Here is a 22,765-nt window from a genome sequence, read left to right on the forward strand (position 1 = left end):
TGAGACCATCACAAATCCGGCAATCAGTTATTCGGTTCCTTCAGTTATTCAGCACTAATTTTGGCTAGCATAATTTCAAGTTTCCAGGGTCGCCACACCAATTTGCTGGTACTGTTTGGTGGCGCTACTTGCTGCATAAGTCATTCCAATTTCTTTTTCTCCATTTATTGTTTTAACCTGCTTAATTTTAGCCCTAGCCATGGTTCCAATGAATAAAAGAAATGCTTCTCATTATGTAAAGCACCTGCACAGTACATTATCCATTAAAGATAAGGTGGCTTTGAAGCCACTGTCAGTTACCATGAGCTCAGTCTCATGATGCAGGAGAATATGCTTTATTATTACGCTAATATCAACATTACAGCTTATTTGCCTATCACAATTGATCTAATATGACATAATAAACAATATAAATAGCATAAAACATGTTAAATACTCCAGAATAAATAATATTTGGCATAATAATGAGCAGTTCGACGGAGGTATGAAGAGGATATGATATACAATACCATTCTGCTATCCCTGTCTTGGGGGCTTATATTAGAGAAAACGAAGTATAGCACAGGGCTAACTGTGATATACACTCGTTCTGCACCATAAACCTGAAACAAAAGAGTTATTTTCTCTATATAGATTATCACACATAGCAGCATATGTGTAGAGAACCTAGGATAACCCAAAAAAGTCAACGTGGCTTATTTCTAGTACCTGGCTTGGGTTAGACATATATGATTTTTGGTAAATATTCGATTCCCAGCCAGGGTAGAAACATTAGGCGTGTTTCTTTACACCTGTTGTCTATGTTCACCCATCAGTAAATGGGTACCTTGGTGTTAGCCAACTGGTGTGGGTGTTATCCTAGGACACTGACCTAATTTTCTTGAAATACTCTGCATAACAATCGGCTTTCTATACAGTAATATGTCACTGATGTCAGCTAGGCCTGTATACTTTGTACATGTACGTGTAGTAAATAAAGATATTATTATTATTATTATTATTATTATTATTATTATTATTATTATTATTATTTTCTCAATTGTTTGTTGGGTTATCTTATTCATACTTGGGCAATGTATGATGGAAAGATACTTCTTAATAAATAAATAAATAAACGTACACCAAAAATGAAAGAAATCAGACCATAAATAGCGGAATTCACTTCTCAGCCATTAGCGGCCGCTTAGCGGTATTTTTTTGTATGGTTTTTATGGTTATATTCTCATTTTTTCGGTCTCATTTGATAGAATGAAGGACATATTACAGAAATAGATATGATTTTGATTGCTTTCATAACAAAAAGTACCTTGAAATTGGGCTCACAGTAGCGAAAATGTTCTATTCTTTAGCAAAGCTCAAATTCCAATACGGAGTCAAGAATGGGTTGACATTATTTATATAATTATTACAATAATGCAACAGTCTGCATAACAGTAAATCTTCTATTTTTTGTGAATAAAAATTCCAAATGGTAAGCAAGTGGGGCCTGGAACAGTACATGCACAATATATATTGTGCATGTACTACTCTACTAAATGAAGAATAAATGACACTTACCTTTATTGAAGATGCAGCAATGACTGATGAGACACTGTGTCCTGGGAGTGCCTTTTCCTCCTGAGTACTGTAGGTCCTGTTTGGCATTTTCTTCCAGAACAGGCCTTATCACACTGTGTATGCCACTACGATTCTTAAATCTCTCAAACCAACCTTTGCTGGCTTTAAATTCACCAATATGAGCACTAGTTCCAGGCATTTTTCCCTGTTCACCTGGGTGTTAGTCGACTGGTGTGGGTTGCATCCTGGGAGACAAGATTAAGGACCCCAATGGAAATAAGTTAGACAGTCTTCGATGACACTGACTTTTTTGGGTTATCCTGGGTGGCAAATCCTCTGGGGTTAATTGTTTCTTGGTATTCTCAATAAGCCACACCAACAACGGTGCTACAGCAGCAGCAGCAGCTGACAGTGATACAGCAGCAGCAGACGATGCTACAGCAGCAGCAGACGGTACTACAGCAGCAGCAAACAGTACTACAGCAGCAGCAGCTGACGGTGGTACAACAGCAGCAGCAGCTGACAGTGCTACAGCAGCAGCAGACGATGCTACAGCAGCAGCAGACGGTACTACAGCAGCAGCAGATGGTACTACAGCAGCAGCAGCAGCTGACGGTGGTACAACAGCAGCAGCAGCTGACAGTGCTACAGCAGCAGCAGACGATGCTACAGCAGCAGCAGACGATGCTACAGCAGCAGCAGATGGTACTACAGCAGCAGCAGCAGCTGTACCACCAATAGTAGCGATGGTTGATTGGGGTTTATTATACAACCTGGCCAGCTCGGAGACACGCACTCCACTTTCATACTTATCAATGATCTTTTTCTTCATCTCTATAGTAATTCTCACCCTTATTGCTTAAGGGTTGGCACTAGAAGCTTTCTTGGGGCCCATGGTCACTTATTTTGCAGATAAAATCACCAAAAACACTGTAATAATACGAAATGTTCCGATTGTATGCTTGGATGTTACCGCGGAGGCTGGCTGGTAAACAATGCCACCGGCGGCACATGTGAGGCTGGCTAAGGGCGCACATTGGACGCATCTCGGACAAACAGCGGTGAGCGGGTTTTTGAGCGGTATGTGAGGCAAAATTTTTGTGATAAAAGCGAGCGGTATGCGGATTAAACGTTATGTGATGCCAACGGTATGCGGGGGTCCACTGTATTCTTGTTTTTTTGGTCTTGTTTGATAGAATGGAAGATATATTACAGAAATAGACATGATTTTGATTGCTTTCATGACGAAAAGTACTGTACCTTGAAATTGAGCTCAAAGTAGCGGAAATGTTCGATTTTTGCCGATGTTCAATGAACTTTGTGTAAGTCAAGTTGGTTAATTTTATTAAGTGTATTCTAACCTAACCACTGTGTAATCCAGTAAACTCAGTAATCTGGCACACTACAGGTCCCAATGATGCCGGATTTGTGATGGAGGACCTGTAGTACAATTAATGATACAAAGATACATTTTTAAGTTTGTAATAATGGCTTAATAGTTAAGGGATAATAAAATATTTGGGAGAGTTGCCTTAAATTTGGTTAGAGTTTAGCATAGTGTGGGTATGATTGTTATTGAGAGATGAGATGATTTTTTAGCATAGTCCTAAATTGATTTTTGGGCAGGGAACCTCTTGCTTTTTCAGGCAAAGAGTTCCAGATCTTCGGGCCCTTCATGTGCATTGCATTTTTGCATAGTATGAGATGGACATGAGGGATGTCAAAAAGTGTTTTGTGCCTCATGTTATGCCTTTGTGTTCTGTTGAAGCTGTCTAGAAGTTTGAGTGGAGGGATGATATTGGAGTTTAATGTTCTTTATATATATAGTAAGCACAATAATAAGTTTGTATCTTTTGTACATATATTAAGTAAGTTCAAGCTTTTGAAGAGTGGTGGGGGTGTGTTGTCTGGTGCAGGAGTCTGTGATCATCCGCACTGCCTCTTTTTGTTGGGTTATTAAAGGTTTAAGGTGATTGGCCGTGGTAGATCCCCAAGCACAAATACCATAGTTGAGGTAAAGGTATATTAGAGAGTGATATAAAGTAAGGAGTGCTCTTTGGGGTACATAATATTGTATCTTGGAAAGGATACCTACTGTTGTGGAAACTTTCTTAGTTATATGCTGGATGTGGGTCTGAAATTTAAGATTACAGTCAAGGTGGAGACCTAGAAATTTGCCCTCAGTGTGTCTTGTAATGGGTGAACCATTTATCGATATGTTTAGCTGGATATTTAATGCTCTGTTTTCAGAAAGCATGAAGTAGGTTTTGTCTGTATTAAGGGTAAGTTTGTTGTTTGTCATCCAGTTTAATATTTTATGTAGCTCGCTGTTTACTGTGTTACTAAGTATAGCTGGGTTTGGGTGGGAGAAGATGTAAGTGGTGTCATCTGCGAATAGAACTGGTTTAAGGACTCGCGGTGCATTTGGGAGGTCATTGATGTAAATAAGAAAGAGTAGAGGACCTAGGACACTTCCCTGTGGCACTCCAACAACTACAGGCTGAGTGTTGGATGTCATGCCATTTGTGTATACATTCTGGTGTCTACCACTTAGATAAGATTTTAGGTAATTGAGAGAGTGTCCTCTGACTCTGTAATGCTCTAATTTTAGGTGCAAGATATTGTGGTTTACTGTATCAAATACTTTCTGTAGGTCTATGAAGAGCCCCAGAGGATATTCATTTTTTTCATGTGCTGTATATAATAATTTGAGCATCTAAATAATTGCATCATTCGTGCTTTTTTTGACCTAAACCCAAACTGGCAGGGGTTCAGTAGATTTGTTTATGTACCATTATGTGTATACCATGACATAATATAATCTAGATTTGATCTACCACGACAAATCCCATTTAACTCCCTTTGAATTATGTTAAGTTTGTTATACTTAATTTTGGGTTGCATAATCACTACAATTACTACTGCTATGACCATTATAAATTACTGTTACCACTACTACTACTTTTGACTATTACCACTACTAATATCACTGTTACTACTGCTATTACTACTATTATTACTACTACTAATACAACTACTACTTTTACTACTACTACTGCTACTACTACTACTGCTATTACTACTACTACTACTACTACTACTACTACTACTACTACTACTACTCTCTACTTGCACTCTAGTACACCTACCATATTGCCACTATCAATTATATCTACTGGCTGTTACTCACTACTACTGCTGTTACTACTATCACTTACTACTGCTACACACCACGTACACCTGCCACCACTCACCACCACCTACCACTCACCACTACTACACCACCTACCACTCACCACCACCACACCGTTCCACCACACCTCACACCACTCACCACCACCACCAATACCACCACACTCCACCACCACCATCACTTATCACCACACTCACCACCACATTACTACACCACTAACTCACTCTACTATCACTACACCACCACCACTACACACCACCTTCTTCTTCTTCTTCTTCTTCTTCTTCTTCTTCTTCTACTACTACTACTACTACTACTACTACTACTACTACTACTACTACTACTACTACTACTGCTGCTGCTGCCACCACTCCCACCACCACTGCTGCTGCCACCACTATTATTTCTACTACTATTACTATTACTACTACTCCTATTACTGTTACTGCCACTACTACTACTACTGCTAATAATAATAATAATAATTTATTCATAACATTTGCAGAATCAACACATAATATATAAAGAAAGTTGTGAAGGTTGTTGATAGATGGCATCATGAATAGTATGGTAAACAAGTTAGAGCATCCTTGTGAATTATTGTCCGTTTTAGTAGATATTCCATTAAAAATAGTTGTTATAGAAAATAAATTAATGTTGTATAAGCCAGAAACTGAAGTAGTGAAGAATTGAAGAATAAATAATTTATATTAAAATGCAATTCGAGTTTTTTATGCATGAAAACATTACATGTATTTGGTAATTGTGAATAAGTCCCATGGAAAAGTAGTAGACTATATATTCAACAAGACTTAACCTTTGAAAATTAAATTTTAAGTACTGTATGAGGAAATATTTACTTTTTATTTATAAATAATGATAATAAGTACATGGTTATGAGTGCAGGTATTTGTAAATAAGCCACTATTAAATATTTTTTAAATTTTCAGACAGTTTCAGACAGGAAAGGTAAGGTAAATGTTTGAAAATGGGACACTTGAATGCATCTGCTCAGTGACATGTCAGTTGGGTTATGGCTTTATACTAGAACTTTTATCATAGAAAATTAAATTGATGGCCAAATTGTACACATGTGGCATTGATGACCCAGCTGGTGAGAGCTTGGCTGTGTTCATGTGTTGCATGTTCCAATGTTTACTGTTGTAGAGACTGCTGTTCAACACCACACGCATCGCCTAATTATTATTTTTTAAATATTTTGGTTTGGAATGTATGTGCATTGCAGAAGTGCTGTATATTCTAGCCAGCAGTAACAGCAGCAGTTGAGGTGCATTGGCGGCATAGCATGAGGGTGTCGCATGCCTATTTCTTGTCTTGTGATATAAGTTTGACAATATATTTACTTTCGGGAGAGTCAAAGCCGGCTTCTTGCAGTGTTTGTATTGTTGACTTTTGTAGACATAGCTACTTGATCAGTTAACTATAATTATATTATTAATAAATTTGACAAGAGTTAGCAGTTTGAACAATGTGTGGAGATGAGTATATTGTGGTAAGTGTTGATGTGTTGCCGGTGTTGGCTCCCCTAGATGTGGCCACAGCTGATATTTCCCTCCTTCACAGCAGCCCGGTGTTGTCACGGGCCCTCACCTGGCATCCTCCGCCGGAGTCGGAGCAGATGGACAGCCGCGCCTACGTGCAGAGAACGCACTCGACGCTCTGTTAGACGAACTCCAGACCTTTGCTCGGCCGCCATCAGAAGCTAGTAGTCGCAAGAGTAGTGTGGATGTGACCCCTGCCACACCCCTGGCCACTGCTGCACCTGCCTCACTCACTGTCACTTCTACCCTCACCACAAGCACTGGTGTAAGGCGATTGCCATCTTTTCCCAGCTCAGACTCCCAGTCTTCTCCAGTTAAGACACCAGCAAACATATTTCCTGGGGCATCCAGCACTCTTCCAAGGATAGCCAATCAGGCACCGCCTCCACCCCCTCGAGATGATCACCGCCTCAGCTTTACATCATCCACATCTTCAGGTTCATCAAGGTCATCACCACGTTGTAGTATTAGTGGAGAACCTCACCGCTTGCCACCTCCGCCACCACCACGTACATCATCCAGGTCACCAATGTTGTCACCATCATCACCAATAAGTCCAGCTCTGAGGTCAGTGTCAATGCCTCCAGGTGGTATAGTGGCCACCATGGTGGGTGGGGTGCTGAGAAATGCTGAGGGCCGTGAACTTTATGGTCCTGTTCTGCGCCAACGGCCTCCACTAGGGCGAGGGTCATTTAGCGAAGAATCTACAGCATCATCTGCCTCCACCAACAGTTCTACCAGTAGTGCCAAGGCTGGCCAACTATCCTCCAACAGTAGTAGCACTGAGAGTGTCAACTCTCAGGAGGGTGCAGCAAGCTCTCGCCAAGAAAATACTAGTAGTGTGCCTCCAACACCTCCACCCAAACAGAGGCAAGAGAACCTAGAAGCACGACATTTAGAGCTGTTGAGGCGGCAGAAGCAGCTGCAAGAACAGTATCAAAGGTTGCAGTCACTGCAGAGGTCAGGAGGCCGTCCAACACCTTCAAACATTGATCTGAAAAAAACAGGAAGTGAAAGCAACCTGACAGCACGACTGGGGCTGTCTTTGGCTCCTGCTGCTCATGGATCACTCTCCAACCTCACTTCTCCCAACCCTACACACATCTCCAATACAAATACCCTCCCTAATCCTAAGACTTCTTCTGCAACCTCCACTGGTGGGGGTGACAATCACCCCACCACCAAACGCAGCAGTGGAGGCATTGTTGAGACAGACATTCTCTGAAGAGAAGCACTGTTGTTGATAAACCAGATAAGATAATGTTCTTCCCTTTCTCACAGGGTAAGGAAATGTATATATGTAAAGTTTTTACATACACAAAAACTGCCAACAGAAATAATTAAGGAAGAACCTACCTTGCAACATACGCTTTTTTTTAGGGCTCATTTTGCATCATTTGACAATGCATAATTTTTGTCATGTTAGAAAAATCAAAAACCTTATACCTACCAGTTTTTTAAATAAATGAAGACATTTCTTTTTTTTTTACTTGGAAGCATTGAGTCCCCAAAATGTGAGATAAAACTATTGCTCAACACCCAGGACATGAAAGGCTCTCAGCTGAAAGCTTTAATTACATCAACTTTTCAGGCAAAAATTATGTACCACATACCATTCTGCACAGGATTTTTGTTTTTTGAATCTAAGATAAGCTTTATGTATGTAATCTACTTGTGATTTTAAAGACAGTATTATAAATTAATACAGTACAGTGGTTCAAAGAAGCACATGATTGTTATGGAAGACTGTAGATGTAACCTAGGATAAAATCTTAGAGCAATTGTGACAACTTTTTTGAAAAGTTGTAACTAGGGTTTTCACTGAGAAGTTGTAAGCTGTGTGAGAATGTTGTTAAGTTGTTTGTAGGTCTGTATTCTGAGAGAGAGAGAGAGAGACTGCCTTCTGCTTCTAATTAATTATACATTTCAGTATCATGATGTATCATACAGTATCATGACATATGCTATATCATGCAGTATCATGATGTATCATGCAGTGTCATGCTGTATTATACTGTTTCATACAGTATCATGTATCATGATGTGTCATGCAGTATCATGAAGAATCATGCAGTATCATGATACTATATCATACAGTATCATGATGTATCATACAATATCATGATGCATCATGCACTATCTTGATGTATCATGCAGTATCATACAGTTTCATACTGTATCATACAGTATCATAATGTATCATGCAATATAATACAATATCAAGCTGTATCATAGTGTCATGATGTTTCATGCAGTATCATGATGTATCATACTGTGTTATATAGTATCATGCTGTGTCATACAGTATCATGATGCATCATGCAGTATTATTATATATCATGATACTGTATCATACAGTATTATGATGTATCACACAATATCATGATACAGTATTGCATGCTATTCAGTATGATAATGTGTCAGTCAATATCATACTGTATTGTACAGTGTCATGATGTATCTTGATGTATCATACTGTATCATGATTTTTCATGCGGTATAATATGGTATCATGATATGTCATATAGTATCATGATGCATCGTGTATTATCATACAGTATCATGATGTATTATACTGTATGATCCGATATCATACAGTGTTATGCTGTATCATACCGTATCATGATGTATCAGTAAGAAAAGGACATCTTATCTAATGAAACTATGGTGAGTATTAGTTTTACTGCTAGTGCATAAACTATGACTTATTTGTGTACTAAACATTAGTAAATTTTTGGAAAATACTATCACACTATGTGACACATAGATCTGCTTATATATTTAATAAGCAGTGTATTATTGTTTGTATTTCTGTTAGACTGAAAATATCTGTTTATATAGCAGGCCTAATATGCCAACCCTTAAACTGTGTATATATTTATAGTGCAGTGTAGGGAGCTGAGCACATTAAATTTGTATGCAGAAATCATAGCGGGTTCAAACGAAGATCTGTCAGGTGAGCATCTTGGCTCTTATGTGCCAAATTTATTTACAGCCAAAAATATTCTTGTTCTTAATACCACAAGAGAAATGGTTTGTAATATTCTGACTCTCATGACATGAGGACACAATTTTGCTGAAAGAGAACACTGGTGGCATTGTATAATAGAATACCAGAAAGCAGTGACAATGATATCAGTGGTGCTACATACATGTGTTTTATAACACAGTATATGAGAGATAAATGTATGCAAATAAGCAGACTTGTTAGGTTGTTGCTGAGATGTGCAGTAATGACGAGTGTATTTATTTTGTGTCGACTTGTTTCACAAACTCTCACAAAGTGAAACATATGTAAGATGATAGTCAACCTATGTGTATAGTGTAAATACTGTACTTCAATACCTGTGAAAAAAAGTATTTTATATGTATTATAAAATATATTTTGGTGCTATGCTGTATTGCGACACCCTGCTTCACTAGGCTTCAGCCCCGCAAGTTCCTCACTTTATAGAAGGGTAATGTGTTCATATTTTGTACTAATTTTTCATATTTCTATACTGTTTTACATGCTCTACAATATCATAAGAAACGAGAATAACTCACTCTTCAGTCTAGGGATGGCAAGGTCCTTTCACTTTCCTCCCATGCACAGTTTAAGGGTTAATACAGGTTACTTATTTCAAGTTCAGTTAAAAAGTATCCAATGTCAATCAGAGAATGGTGAGATATTGTATTTTTCCAAGAGATATAATAATGACTGATATTTGATTAATCATTTTCAGTACCATTGATTTTAAACCATTTTTAAATATCAAGATCAACATAGCCAGTTTTTTCATTTCCTTGTAGAAGTTTCCTAGATAGTGTGGATGTATTCTTGTGTAAAAGTGGCCGTAAGTGATCCCTGCAGTATGACTATGGTGGCTGTATCAAGAACTGGTTCACCTGCTCCTCGGAGCTGGCAGCTGTGTCAAGAGTGATTTAGCTGTTCCTCAGAGATGCAGGCTGTATCAGGGACTGGTTCAACAGTTCCTCAGAGGTGCATCAAAGACTGTCTTGGCTGTTCCTCAAAGGCAGTAGGTGTGTCAAGGACTGGCTTAACTGTTACTCAGTGGAGGCAACCTCAGGAACTGCCTCAGCTATTTCCCGGAGGTGGCAGCTGCATCAAGGACTGGCTCAGAGATATAAAGTAGCACCAAGGTTAGTGAAGTATATACTGTAAATAAAATACCACATAAGGGGTTATTCACCCCACTTCTTTCTTCAAAACGTGATTGAGATTATGGGTTTATTTTATTTTATACATTGCTAAACACATACAAGAAGGATATAAACAAAATCTTTTGAAATCTATTCTTTTTCTAGCAAGCAAGGAAAGACATTGTATATATATTTTTACCTACCTAATATTAGACATCTTTAAATATTCCAGATTTATGCTGTGAATTCAGTTGTACAACATTTTTTACTTGTTTTGTGCAGCACTTTGAAAAATCTCTCTCTAAGACTATTGCTCAGACAGAAATACGATTTTGAAAAGGGCAGTTTTTACTAACCTCAAAAGATTTTGATATTAAGGGAACATCATCAAATATTAAAAGCAAAAGTAAAATTGTGGTATATTAACCCTTGAATTGTCCAAACATAGATCTATGTTCGCTCGCGAAGCGCTCCGAACGTAGATCTACATTTTTTTTACATTCTTTCTTATGGAGAAAATCAAGGTTGGAGCGCTACGCACACAAGCGTAGATCTATGTTTGGACAGTTTAAGGGTTAAAAGGGGTTAAAATAATGATACATACAGATATACAATAGTTTACACAAAAGCTGCCTTTTGCACACCATAGGTTTGTTTTGGTCGTGTTGCTTTACAAATGTACTCTTGTTAATTAGTAAAATCAGTAAAATAAACATGAAATATTTTTAAAAGGCACGAAAAAGACATCGCATATCAATATGCAGCCGCAGACACATCCACTTGCACACATCAAGACATTGAGTAGAAAGAGATGGCCAGTCAGGTCCAGTTCATGTGACTCATATGAGTGATAGTGTCCTGCAGATGCTCAGTTGCAGCTAAACTGAGTGACACTAAAAGACACAAAAATTGCTAAGTGCAAGAAAACTGAAGAACCATTCAGTACACAAAGACATTCAATGGAAATCAAGGACCCCGATGGAAATAAGTCACTTGTCTGACTTTTTTGGGTTATCCTAGGTAATTTACACATATGTTACTATGTATGGTGACTGTATTTATGTGTACCTGTACCTAAATAAACTTAATTACTATTTTGAAAACCTAAGTGATGTAAGAACAGAGGAAAATATGTCTTTGTTCATTGCTGAACATTGTTCATTATAAGAAGTTGACCATTTAACCCTTTCACTGCCGGGACCCCTGATTCTAAACTCTTGCTCTGTGTCAAAAAAATTAAAAAAAAAATTATTTTATGAAATGATAGAAAATCTTTTTCCAATGGTAATGACACTAAAAGTACAAAATTTGATGGAAAACTTACGGAATTACGCTCTGGCGAAATTAGCAATCTTGGCAATATATATGCATCGGCAATTTTGCCCACTTTGAGCCCTATTTTCAGCCAATTCCATTGTTCCAGTCAACTAAACTCATAGCTATTTTGCTAGAACTCCATTTGTTCTATCGAGTGAGTACAAGAAATTGCTCATTTACTGATTTCAACTACTCAATAAAGTGATCAGAAATTCATTATTTGGCCAAATTCGTACACAATTCAAGTAAGGCCAATTTCAAAATAGGGGCCAGAGTTAACAATGCAGACATTCCTAGCACTAAAATAACATCTTCTCTGTTCATTAGTCATGTCTCCAGGCCCCTCTTATATTACATTTCCTTTCCATTTTGAATTTTTATTCACACAAAAAATAGAAGATTTATTGTTATGCAGACTACTGCATTACTGGAAAAATGGTATAAACAATATCAGCACACTTGTGACAGAATATTAGACTCACCAGTTGATGTGTATTGGACGTGTGGCATGATTTGTTTACTCTTGAACCAAAAACACGGGATTTTTTTTATACTGCTCATGCTGACCACTCAGACCCTTTCTACTAGATCTAGGTCTACTAGCTTTCTCCTACTAGATTTAAAGCTGCTAGAATTTTGGCGTAGTACTACAGCACCAACTCTGGCTTGTAAGCTGTAGTACTATGGCACCAACAGTGAAAGGGTTAAGTTAACTCTGCAAAGAACATTTTGCTGACAGCTGTGGATGTAAGAACTTTTTGAACTCAGGATTGGGATTTAGCAGATCTGGAATAATTGCTTGAATGCTGGCACATTATATTTAGTGCTGTTTCATGTAAATTTAGCTTGTTTTAGGCAAATGTCTGGTACTACAGTGGACCCTCGCCTAATGAATGCATCGCATAACGTTAAATCCGCCTAGCTATACATTTTAACCAAAAATTTTGCCTTGGCTAGCGCTAAAAAACTCGCTCAGCGCGATTCGTTTTAGATGCGTCCACGTGCGGCCTGAGCCCTCCTCACTTGTTCTGTGGGTGCCAGTGTTTACAAGCCAGCCACCGCGGTCGCTTCCAAGCATACAATCGGAACATTTCATATTATCACAGCCTTTTTAGTGATTGCACCTACAAAATAAGTCACCATGGGCCCCAAGAAAGCTTCTAGTGCCATCCCGACAGCAAAAAGGGTGAGAATTACTATGTATATGAAGAAAGACATCATTGCTAAGTATGAAAGTGGAGTGCGTGTCTCCGAGCTGGCCAGGTTGTACACAAAACCCCAATCAACCATCGCTACTATTGTGACCAAGAAAACGGCAATCAAGGAAGCTGTTCTTGCCAAAGGTGCAACTTTGTTTTTGAAACAGAGATCACAAGTGATAGATGTTGAAAGACTGTTATTTGTGTGGATAAATGAAAAACAGATAGCGATCAAGCGATCATATGTGAAAAGGCTAGGAAGTTGCATGAGGATTTAATTAGAAAAATGCCTGCAACTAGTGGTGATGTGAGTGAATTTAAGGCCAGCAAAGGTTGGTTTGAGAGATTTAAGAATCGTAGTGGCATACATAGTGTTATAAGGCATGGTGAGGCTGCCAGTTCAGACCACAGAGTGGCTGAAAAATATGTGCAGGAATTCAAGGAGTACATAGACAGTGAAGGACTGAAACCTGAACAAGTGTTTAATTGTGATGAAACAGGTCTGTTTTGGAAGAAAATGCCAAGCAGGACCTACATTACTCAGGAGGAAAAGGCACTCCCAGGACATAAGCCTATGAAAGACAGGCTTACTCTCCTCATGTGTTCCAATGCCTAGTGGTGATTGCAAAGTGAAGCCTTTATTGGTGTATCACTCTGAAACTCCCAGAGTGTTCAGGAAAAACAATGTCCTCAAGGCTAATTTGTGTGTGCTGTGGAGGGCAAACAGTAAGGCATGGGTCACTAGGGACTTTTTCTATGACTGGTTGCACCATGCATTTGCCCCCACTATGAAAAATTACCTAATTGAAAAGAAATTAGAGCTTAAGTGCCTCCTGGTATTAGACAATGCTCCTGGTCATCCTTCAGACGTGGCAGAGCGACTTTCTGCAGAAATGAGCTTCATTAAGGTTAAGTTTTTGCCTCCTAATGCCACTCCTCTCCTGCAGCCCATGGACCAGCAGGTCATTTCCAACTTCAAGAAACTGTACACAAAAGCTATGTTTGAAAGGTGCTTTGTAGTAACCTTAGAAACTCAATTGACTCTAAGAGAGTTTTGGAGAGATCACTGTAGCATCCTCAATTGTGTAAACATTATAGGTAAGGCTTGGGAGGAAGTGACTAAGAGGACCTTGAACTCTGCTTGGAAGAAACTGTGGCCAGAATGTGTAGACAAAAGGGATTTTGAAGGGTTTGAGGCTAACCCTGGAATCCTATGCCAGTTGAGGAATCCATTGTGGCATTAGGGAAGTCCTTGGGGTTGGAGGTTAGTGGGGAGGATGTGGAAGAGTTGGTGGAGGAGGACAATGACGAACTAACCACTTATGAGCTGCTGGATCATCTTCAACAGCAAGAGGCCAGACCTGAGGAAACTGCTCCGGAGGAGGGGATAGAGAAATTGAAGAAGTTGTCTACTTCAAAGATTAAGGAAATGTGTGCAATATGGCTTAAAGTGCAAACCTTTTTTGATGAAAATCACCCTCGCACAGCCATTGCAAGTCGTGCTGGTGACTATTACACTGACAATGTTGTGAAACACTTTAGAAATGTCATAAAGGAACGGGAGGTACAGGCCTCTATGGACAGATATGTTGTGCAACAGAGGTCCAGTGACTCTCAAGCTGGTCCTAGTGGCATTAAAAGAAGAAGGGAAGTAACCCCAGAAAAGGACTTGCCACCTCAAGTCCTAATGGAAGGGGATTCCCCTTCTAAACATTAACACCATCCACAGTTTTGTAGATGAATGGTTCAGAGAACCGACATGTTCATAAATTAGACACATGTGCAACTCTTGGGTATCTTTATTGAGGAAACATTTCGCCACACAGTGGCTTCAACAGTCCATACGTAGGAGAAACTTGAAGAACAGGAGGAGAATGAGGTAATCAGTCCCTCAACCTTGAGTCGATGTGTTAAGTCCATCAATCTTGAATAGAATACGGCATATGAGCGGAGAAGCAGCTTATAAACCGTATGGCAGAAGAGGTGCAGCAGTCATAGGTGGTGTCACATTTGTTCAATGTGGAAGTAGGTCTTGCCCAAGAATTAGGCAAGCAAAGAATTCCTAAGTATTAAGATCCCAAGAAGTTGCAGTGTCTGACAGGTTTGTAGATGAATGGTTCCTCAATAAAGATACCCAAGAGTTGCACATGTTTCTAATTTATCAACATGTCGGTTCTCTGAACCATTCATCTACAAACCTGTCAGACACTGCAACTTCTTGGGATCTTAATACTTAGGAATTCTTCGCTTGCCTAATTCTTGGGCACGACCTACTTCCACATTGAACAAAGGTGACACCACATATGACTGCTGCACCTCTTCTGCCATACGGTTTATAAGCTGCTTCTCCGCTCATATGCCGTATTCTATTCAAGATTGATGGACTTAACACATCAACTCAAGGTTGAGGGACTGATTACCTCATTCTCCTCCTGTTCTTCAAGTTTCTCCTACGTATGGACTGACGAAGCCACTGTGTGGTGAAACGTTTCCTCAATAAAGATACCCAAGAGTTGCACATGTGTCTAATTTATCACCATCCACAGTCTCCCCTCCTCCCATCCCATCAATCATCACCAGATCTTCAATAAAGGTAAGTGTCATGTAACTGTGCATGTCTTCTTCAGTTTGTGTGTATTAAAATTAATATTTCATGTGATAAAAATTTTTTTTTGTTCATACTTTGGGGTGTCAGGAACAGATTAATTTGATTTCCATTATTTCTTATGGGGAAAATTAATTCGGCTAACGATAATTTCGCCTAACGTTGAGCTCTCAGGAATGGATTAATAGCGTTAGGCGAGGGTCCACTGTATTTGAAAAGTTCATTTGGTAGATAACAGTAGGACGAACCATCAATACGTGTACTTGGAATATAACTGAGGGGGTTTCAGGGGTCAACGCAACTGTGGCCTGGTTAATAACCAGGCCTTGTGTTGGATTATGGCCTGATCAACCAGGCTGTTACTGCGAGCTGCATGCAAACCGGAGTATGAACCACAGCCCGGCTGGTCAGGTACTGACTTTAAGTGCCTGTCCAGCTCCTCCTTGAAGATAGCCAGGGGTCTATTGGTAATCCCAGTTAAACAGTCTTGGGCCACTGACACTTACTGTGATGTTTTTTAGTGTACTCATGGTGCCCCAGCTTCCCAGAAGTACAGATCAAGGGATTTCAACCATTCCCAATAATTTAGGTGCTTTATCATACCGATACATGATGTGAAAGTTCTCTGTATATTCTCAAGGTCTGCAATTTTGCTGCCTTGAAAGGGGCTGTTAGTGTACAGTAATATTCCAGCCTAGAGAGAACAAGTGATTTGAAGAGAATCATCATGGGCTTGGCATCTTTAGTTTTGAAGATTCTCATTATCCATCCTATCATTTTCCTAGCAGATGTGGTAGATACATTGTTGTGATCTTTGAAAGTGAGATTCTCTGACATTATCACTCCCAGGTCCTTCACATCAGTTTTTTGCTCTATTGTGTGGTTGAAATTTGTTTTATACTCCGATCCAGTTTTTATTTCCTCGAGTTTTTCATAACACAGTATGTAATTGAAATTTGTCTTCATTGAGCTTCACATTGTTTTCTGCCACCCATTTAAAGACTTGGTTAATGTCCGTGTGGAGATCTTCAGTGTCTTCAATGGATGGCTCTGTCATGCAAATTTGGGTATCACCAGCAAAGGAAGACATGGTGCTATGGTTTACATTTCTGTCTATGTCAGATATGAGGATGAGGAAAAGGATAGGAGTGAGTACTGTACCTTGTAGAACAGAGCTTTTCACTGTAGCCACCTCTGACTTTACTCTGTTTACTATTACTCTTTGTGTTCTATTTGTTGGGAAGTTACAGATCCATCTACCCACTTTTTCCTTGTCAGAGTGTTGTAGCTACAGCTGCTGGCAGTGTACTTGTCAGGATGTTGTAGCTACTGATGCTACCAGTGTACATGTCAGGGGGTTATAGCTACTGATGCTACCAGTGTACTTGTCATGGTGTTGTAGCTACTGATGCTACCAGTGTACTTGTCAGGGGGTTGTAGCTACTGCTGCTGCGAGTGTACTTGTTGGGGCAAGGTATGAAATAGCAAAATGTCTGCTCAGTCACACCTCATGTTCTCCCTCACATGAATATTTCCACTTAGGCACATGATGTCCCTCACCATAACGATAAAGGAATGGTGGTTGAATTAAAGATAGTGTAAGAAAGGGTAGGAGTAAATAGGAGAGTGAGAATTAGAGAGGAAGATATTTCAACTACTGCCTTCCATCTTCATGCTACCCCCCATTGCTACCACACCACTCAACCACAGTATTGAGAAAGTGGTGAGCATTGGTAAAGAGTACAGTGTAAGATAGTGTGTGAGAAAGTTGTAGCAGATACGAGAGCAAAAACAAAGAAACAGAATTTATTTATTTATGTAGTTTACATGTGATAGAATATTGTTAAGCACAAAGAAAGCCACTAGCATGCATGTGCATATTGGGGAGACTAATCTTAATGCTTACAGATTACTTAAGACTAGACATAGGTTATTGAGTGGTAAATTTTAGTTAAGCATCATTACAAAAAGAGTTAGCAAAAAAATTGCAATTAGTACAATTACAATAGAGAGGTAGCAGAAAATATTACGATTAGTACAAGTACAGTAGAGGGGTAGCAAAAAATATTACAATTAGTACAATTTACAACAGTACAATTTTAAGTACATGTATGTATTAATACTTTAAACTGATTCAGTGATCTTAAAGTTAACTGGGATTTCTTAAGTAGTTTCAAACTGGCTATATGATTTCAGGTTATATCAAGATTGTAAGAGATAGTATAGAAACAGGAAGTACATAGTTGGATGAGTTTGTTTTGTTTGGTATAGCAAAGTGTTGGTGTAGTTAAGTTAGGGAGATGAGGTGATTTTTAATTATAGCTCTAAACTGACTGGCAGACAGGGGACCTTTTGCTGGTTCAGGCAATGAATTCCAGATCCTGGGGCATTTTATGTGCATTACGGTTTTTCATAGGGTGAGTTGGGCTTGGGGAATGTCAGAGAGTTGTGCCTTGTGTTGTGCCTGTGTATTCTGTTTTAGCTATCAAGAAGTTTGAGTGAAGGTTTATATTGGAGTTTAATGTTCTGTATATATAATAGGCACAGTAATATGAGTGCATATTTTGTATATTAAGTAATTTAAACTCTTGAGAGCGGAGGGGTGTGTTGTCTGGCACAGGAATGGGTGATAATCTGCACAGAAACTTTTTGTTGGGTTATTAATGGTTTGAAGTTATTTGTTGTAGTAGATCCCCAAGCACAAATACCATAAGTGAAGTAATAATAATAATAATCATAATAATAATAATAATAATAGATGGGCTAATGAGAGCATAGGCAATGGGGTCGAAGAGGTATGGGGTAGGTTTAAAAATGTAGTGTTAGAGTGTTCAGCAGAAGTTTGTGGTTACAGGAAAGTGGGTGCAGGAGGGAAGAGGAGCGATTGGTGGAATGATGATGTAAAGAGAGTAGTAAGGGAGAAAAAGTTAGCATATGAGAAGTTTTTACAAAGTAGAAGTGATGCAAGGAGGGAAGAGTATATGGAGAAAAAGAGAGAAGTTAAGAGAGTGGTGAAGCAATGTAAAAAGAGAGCAAATGAGAGAGTGGGTGAGATGTTATCAACAAATTTTGTTGAAAATAAGAAAAAGTTTTGGAGTGAGATTAACAAGTTAAGAAAGCCTAGAGAACAAATGGATTTGTCAGTTAAAAATAGGAGAGGAGAGTTATTAAATGGAGAGTTAGAGGTATTGGGAAGATGGAAGGAATATTTTGAGGAATTGTTAAATGTTGATGAAGATAGGGAAGCTGTGATTTCGTGTATAGGGCAAGGAGGAATAACATCTTGTAGGAGTGAGGAAGAGCCAGTTGTGAGTGTGGGGGAAGTTCGTGAGGCAGTAGGTAAAATGAAAGGGGGTAAGGCAGCCGGGATTGATGGGATAAAGATAGAAATGTTAAAAGCAGGTGGGGATATAGTTTTGGAGTGGTTGGTGCAATTATTTAATAAATGTATGGAAGAGGGTAAGGTACCTAGGGATTGGCAGAGAGCATGCATAGTTCCTTTGTATAAAGGCAAAGGGGATAAAAGAGAGTGCAAAAATTATAGGGGGATAAGTCTGTTGAGTGTACCTGGTAAAGTGTATGGTAGAGTTATAATTGAAAGAATTAAGAGTAAGACGGAGAATAGGATAGCAGATGAACAAGGAGGCTTTAGGAAAGGTAGGGGGTGTGTGGACCAGGTGTTTACAGTGAAACATATAAGTGAACAGTATTTAGATAAGGCTAAAGAGGTCTTTGTGGCATTTATGGATTTGGAAAACGCGTATGACAGGGTGGATAGGGGGGCAATGTGGCAGATGTTGCAAGTGTATGGTGTAGGAGGTAGGTTACTGAAAGCAGTGAAGAGTTTTTACGAGGATAGTGAGGCTCAAGTTAGAGTATGTAGGAAAGAGGGAAATTTTTTCCCAGTAAAAGTAGGCCTTAGACAAGGATGTGTGATGTCACCGTGGTTGTTTAATATATTTATAGATGGGGTTGTAAGAGAAGTAAATGCGAGGGTCTTGGGAAGAGGCGTGGAGTTAAAAGATAAAGAATCACACACAAAGTGGGAGTTGTCACAGCTGCTCTTTGCTGATGACACTGTGCTCTTGGGAGATTCTGAAGAGAAGTTGCAGAGATTGGTGGATGAATTTGGTAGGGTGTGCAAAAGAAGAAAATTAAAGGTGAATACAGGAAAGAGTAAGGTTATGAGGATAACAAAAAGATTAGGTGATGAAAGATTGAATATCAGATTGGAGGGAGAGAGTATGGAGGAGGTGAACGTATTCAGATATTTGGGAGTGGACGTGTCAGCGGATGGGTCTATGAAAGATGAGGTGAATCATAGAATTGATGAGGGAAAAAGAGTGAGTGGTGCACTTAGGAGTCTGTGGAGACAAAGAACTTTGTCCTTGGAGGCAAAGAGGGGAATGTATGAGAGTATAGTTTTACCAACGCTCTTATATGGGTGTGAAGCGTGGGTGATGAATGTTGCAGCGAGGAGAAGGCTGGAGGCAGTGGAGATGTCATGTCTGAGGGCAATGTGTGGTGTGAATATAATGCAGAGAATTCGTAGTTTGGAAGTTAGGAGGAGGTGCGGGATTACCAAAACTGTTGTCCAGAGGGCTGAGGAAGGGTTATTGAGGTGGTTCGGACATGTAGAGAGAATGGAGCGAAACAGAATGACTTCAAGAGTGTATCAGTCTGTAGTGGAAGGAAGGCGGGGTAGGGGTCGGCCTAGGAAGGGTTGGAGGGAGGGGGTAAAGGAGGTTTTGTGTGCGAGGGGCTTGGACTTCCAGCAGGCATGCGTGAGCGTGTTTGATAGGAGTGAATGGAGACAAATGGTTTTTAATACTTGATGTGCTGTTGGAGTGTGAGCAAAGTAACATTTATGAAGGGATTCAGGGAAACCGGCAGGCCGGACTTGAGTCCTGGAGATGGGAAGTACAGTGCCTGCACTCTGAAGGAGGGGTGTTAATGTTGCAGTTTAAAAACTGTAGTGTAAAGCACCCTTCTGGCAAGACAGTGATGGAGTGAATGATGGTGAAAGTTTTTCTTTTTCGGGCCACCCTGCCTTGGTGGGAATCGGCCGGTGTGATAATAAAAAAAAAAAATAATAATAATAATAATAATAATCTCTATTTCTACATGTATAATGTATACATAGATGACATCACTGAAATACTACTACAGGTGCACATCCCTTCATCCGAAACCCTTGGGGCCTGTATTGTTTCGAATTTTAGAATGATTCTCAATGCTGCCACATGGCGGCATGACTCATCACGGAGATGACTGACGCTCCACACTCCACGAAAAAACTTTAGTTTTCGGAACTTTTTGAATTTCAGAATTTCGGATAAAGGGATGTGTACGTGTATATAGAAAGTCCCTTGTTATGCAGAGCATTTAAGGCAAATTAGGTTTTAAACATTGCAGCAAAATTGAGGCTGGAAGCAGTGGAGATGTTTTGTCTGAGGGCAATATGCAGTGTAAATATTATGCAGAAGATTCATAGCTTTGAGATTAGAAGGAGCTGGGTTACTAGAAATATTATCCAGAGGGCTGAGAAGGGGTTTTTGAGAGGACTTTAGAGAGGAATGAGCAAAATAGAATGCCTCATGAGGTGTATAGAAATGTGTATGTGTATATTTGAGGAACTTTTAAATGTCGATGAAGAAAGGGAAGAGATAATTTCATGCACTGGCCAGGGAGGTATACCATCTTTTAGGAGTGAAGAAGAACAGGATGCGAGTGTGGGGGAGGTGCATGAGGTATTACGCAGAATGAAAGGGGGTAAAGCAGCTGGAACTGACAGGATCATGACAGAAATGTTAAGAGCAGGGGGCATATAGTGTTGGAGTAGTTGGTATTTTTGTTTAATAAATGTATGAAAGAGGGGAAGGTACCTAGGGATTGGCGGAGAGCATGTATAGTCCCTTTATATAAAGGGAAGGAAGACAAAAGAGATTGTAAAAATTATAGAGGAATAAGTTTACTGAGTATATCAGGAAAAGTGTACGGTAGGGTTATAATTGAAAGAATTAGAGGTAAGACAGAATGTAGGATTGTGGATGAGCAAGGAGATTTCAGAGTGGGTAGGGGATGTGTAGATCAAGTGTTTACATTGAAGCATATATGTGAACAGTATTTAGATAAAGGTAGGGAAGTTTTTATTGCATTTATGGATTTAGAAAAGGCATATGATCGAGTGGATAGGGGAGCAATGTGGCAGATGTTGCAGGTATATGAAATAGGTGGTAAGTTACTAAATGTTGTAAAGAGTTTTTATGAGGATAGTGAGGCTCAGGTTAGGGTGTGTAGAAGAGAGGGAGACTACTTCCCAGTAACAGTAGGTCTTAGACAGGGATGTGTAATGTCACCATGGTTGTTTAATATATTTATAGATGGGGTTGTAAAAGAAGTAAATGCTTGGGTGTTCGGGAGAGGGGTGGGATTAAATTATGGGGAATTAAATACAAAATGGGAATTGAAACAGTTACTTTTTGCTGATGATACTGTGCTTATGGGAGATTCTAAAGAAAAATTGCAAAGGTTAGTGGATGAGTTTGGGAGTGTGTGTAAAGGTAGAAAGTTGAAAGTGAACATAGAAAAGAGTAAGGTGATGAGGGTATGAAATGATTTAGATAAAGAAAAATTGGATATCAAATTGGGGAGCAGGAGTATGGAAGAAGTGAATGTTTTCAGATACTTGGGAGTTGACGTGTCGGAGGATGGATTTATGAAGGTTGAGGTTAATCATAGAATTGATGAGGGAAAAAAGTTGAGTGGTGTGTTGAGGTATATTTTTTTTTTTTTTTATCACTGGCCGATTCCCACCAAGGCAGGGTGGCCCGAAAAAGAAAAACTTTCACCATCATTCACTCCATCACTGTCTTGCCAGAAGGGTGCTTTACACTACAGTTTTTAAACTGCAACATTAACACCCCTCCTTCAGAGTGCACTGTTGAGGTATATGTGGAGACAAAAAAACGTTATCTATGGAGGCAAAGAAGGGAATGTATGAAAGTATAGTAGTACCAACACTCTTATATGGGTGTGAAGCTTGGGTTGTGAATGCAGCAGCGAGGAGGCGGTTGGAGGCAGTGGAGATGTCCTGTCTAAGGGCAATGTGTGGTGTAAATATTATGCAGAAAGTTCAGAGTGTGGAAATTAGGAGAAGGTGTGGAGTTAATAAAAGTATTAGTCAGAG

General features: G+C 39.4%; 1 protein-coding gene across 1 annotated transcript in view; it reads left to right on the forward strand.

The window, feature by feature from the left end:
* Window positions 1-10,080, forward strand: part of LOC128686986 (coiled-coil domain-containing protein AGAP005037) — a gene marked incomplete at its 5' end in the record, with an annotated part of 674,061 nt that extends 663,981 nt beyond the window's left edge. Inside the window, 1 exon segment of the mRNA XM_070082672.1 lies at window positions 6,335-10,080. Coding sequence (XP_069938773.1) covers window positions 6,335-7,537 — 1,203 coding nt within the window.
* Between the last annotated feature and the right edge of the window lie 12,685 nt (window positions 10,081-22,765).

The sequence above is a fragment of the Cherax quadricarinatus genome, chromosome 7 (assembly GCF_038502225.1).
Source record: "Cherax quadricarinatus isolate ZL_2023a chromosome 7, ASM3850222v1, whole genome shotgun sequence".
Taxonomy (NCBI): Eukaryota; Metazoa; Arthropoda; class Malacostraca; order Decapoda; family Parastacidae; genus Cherax; species Cherax quadricarinatus.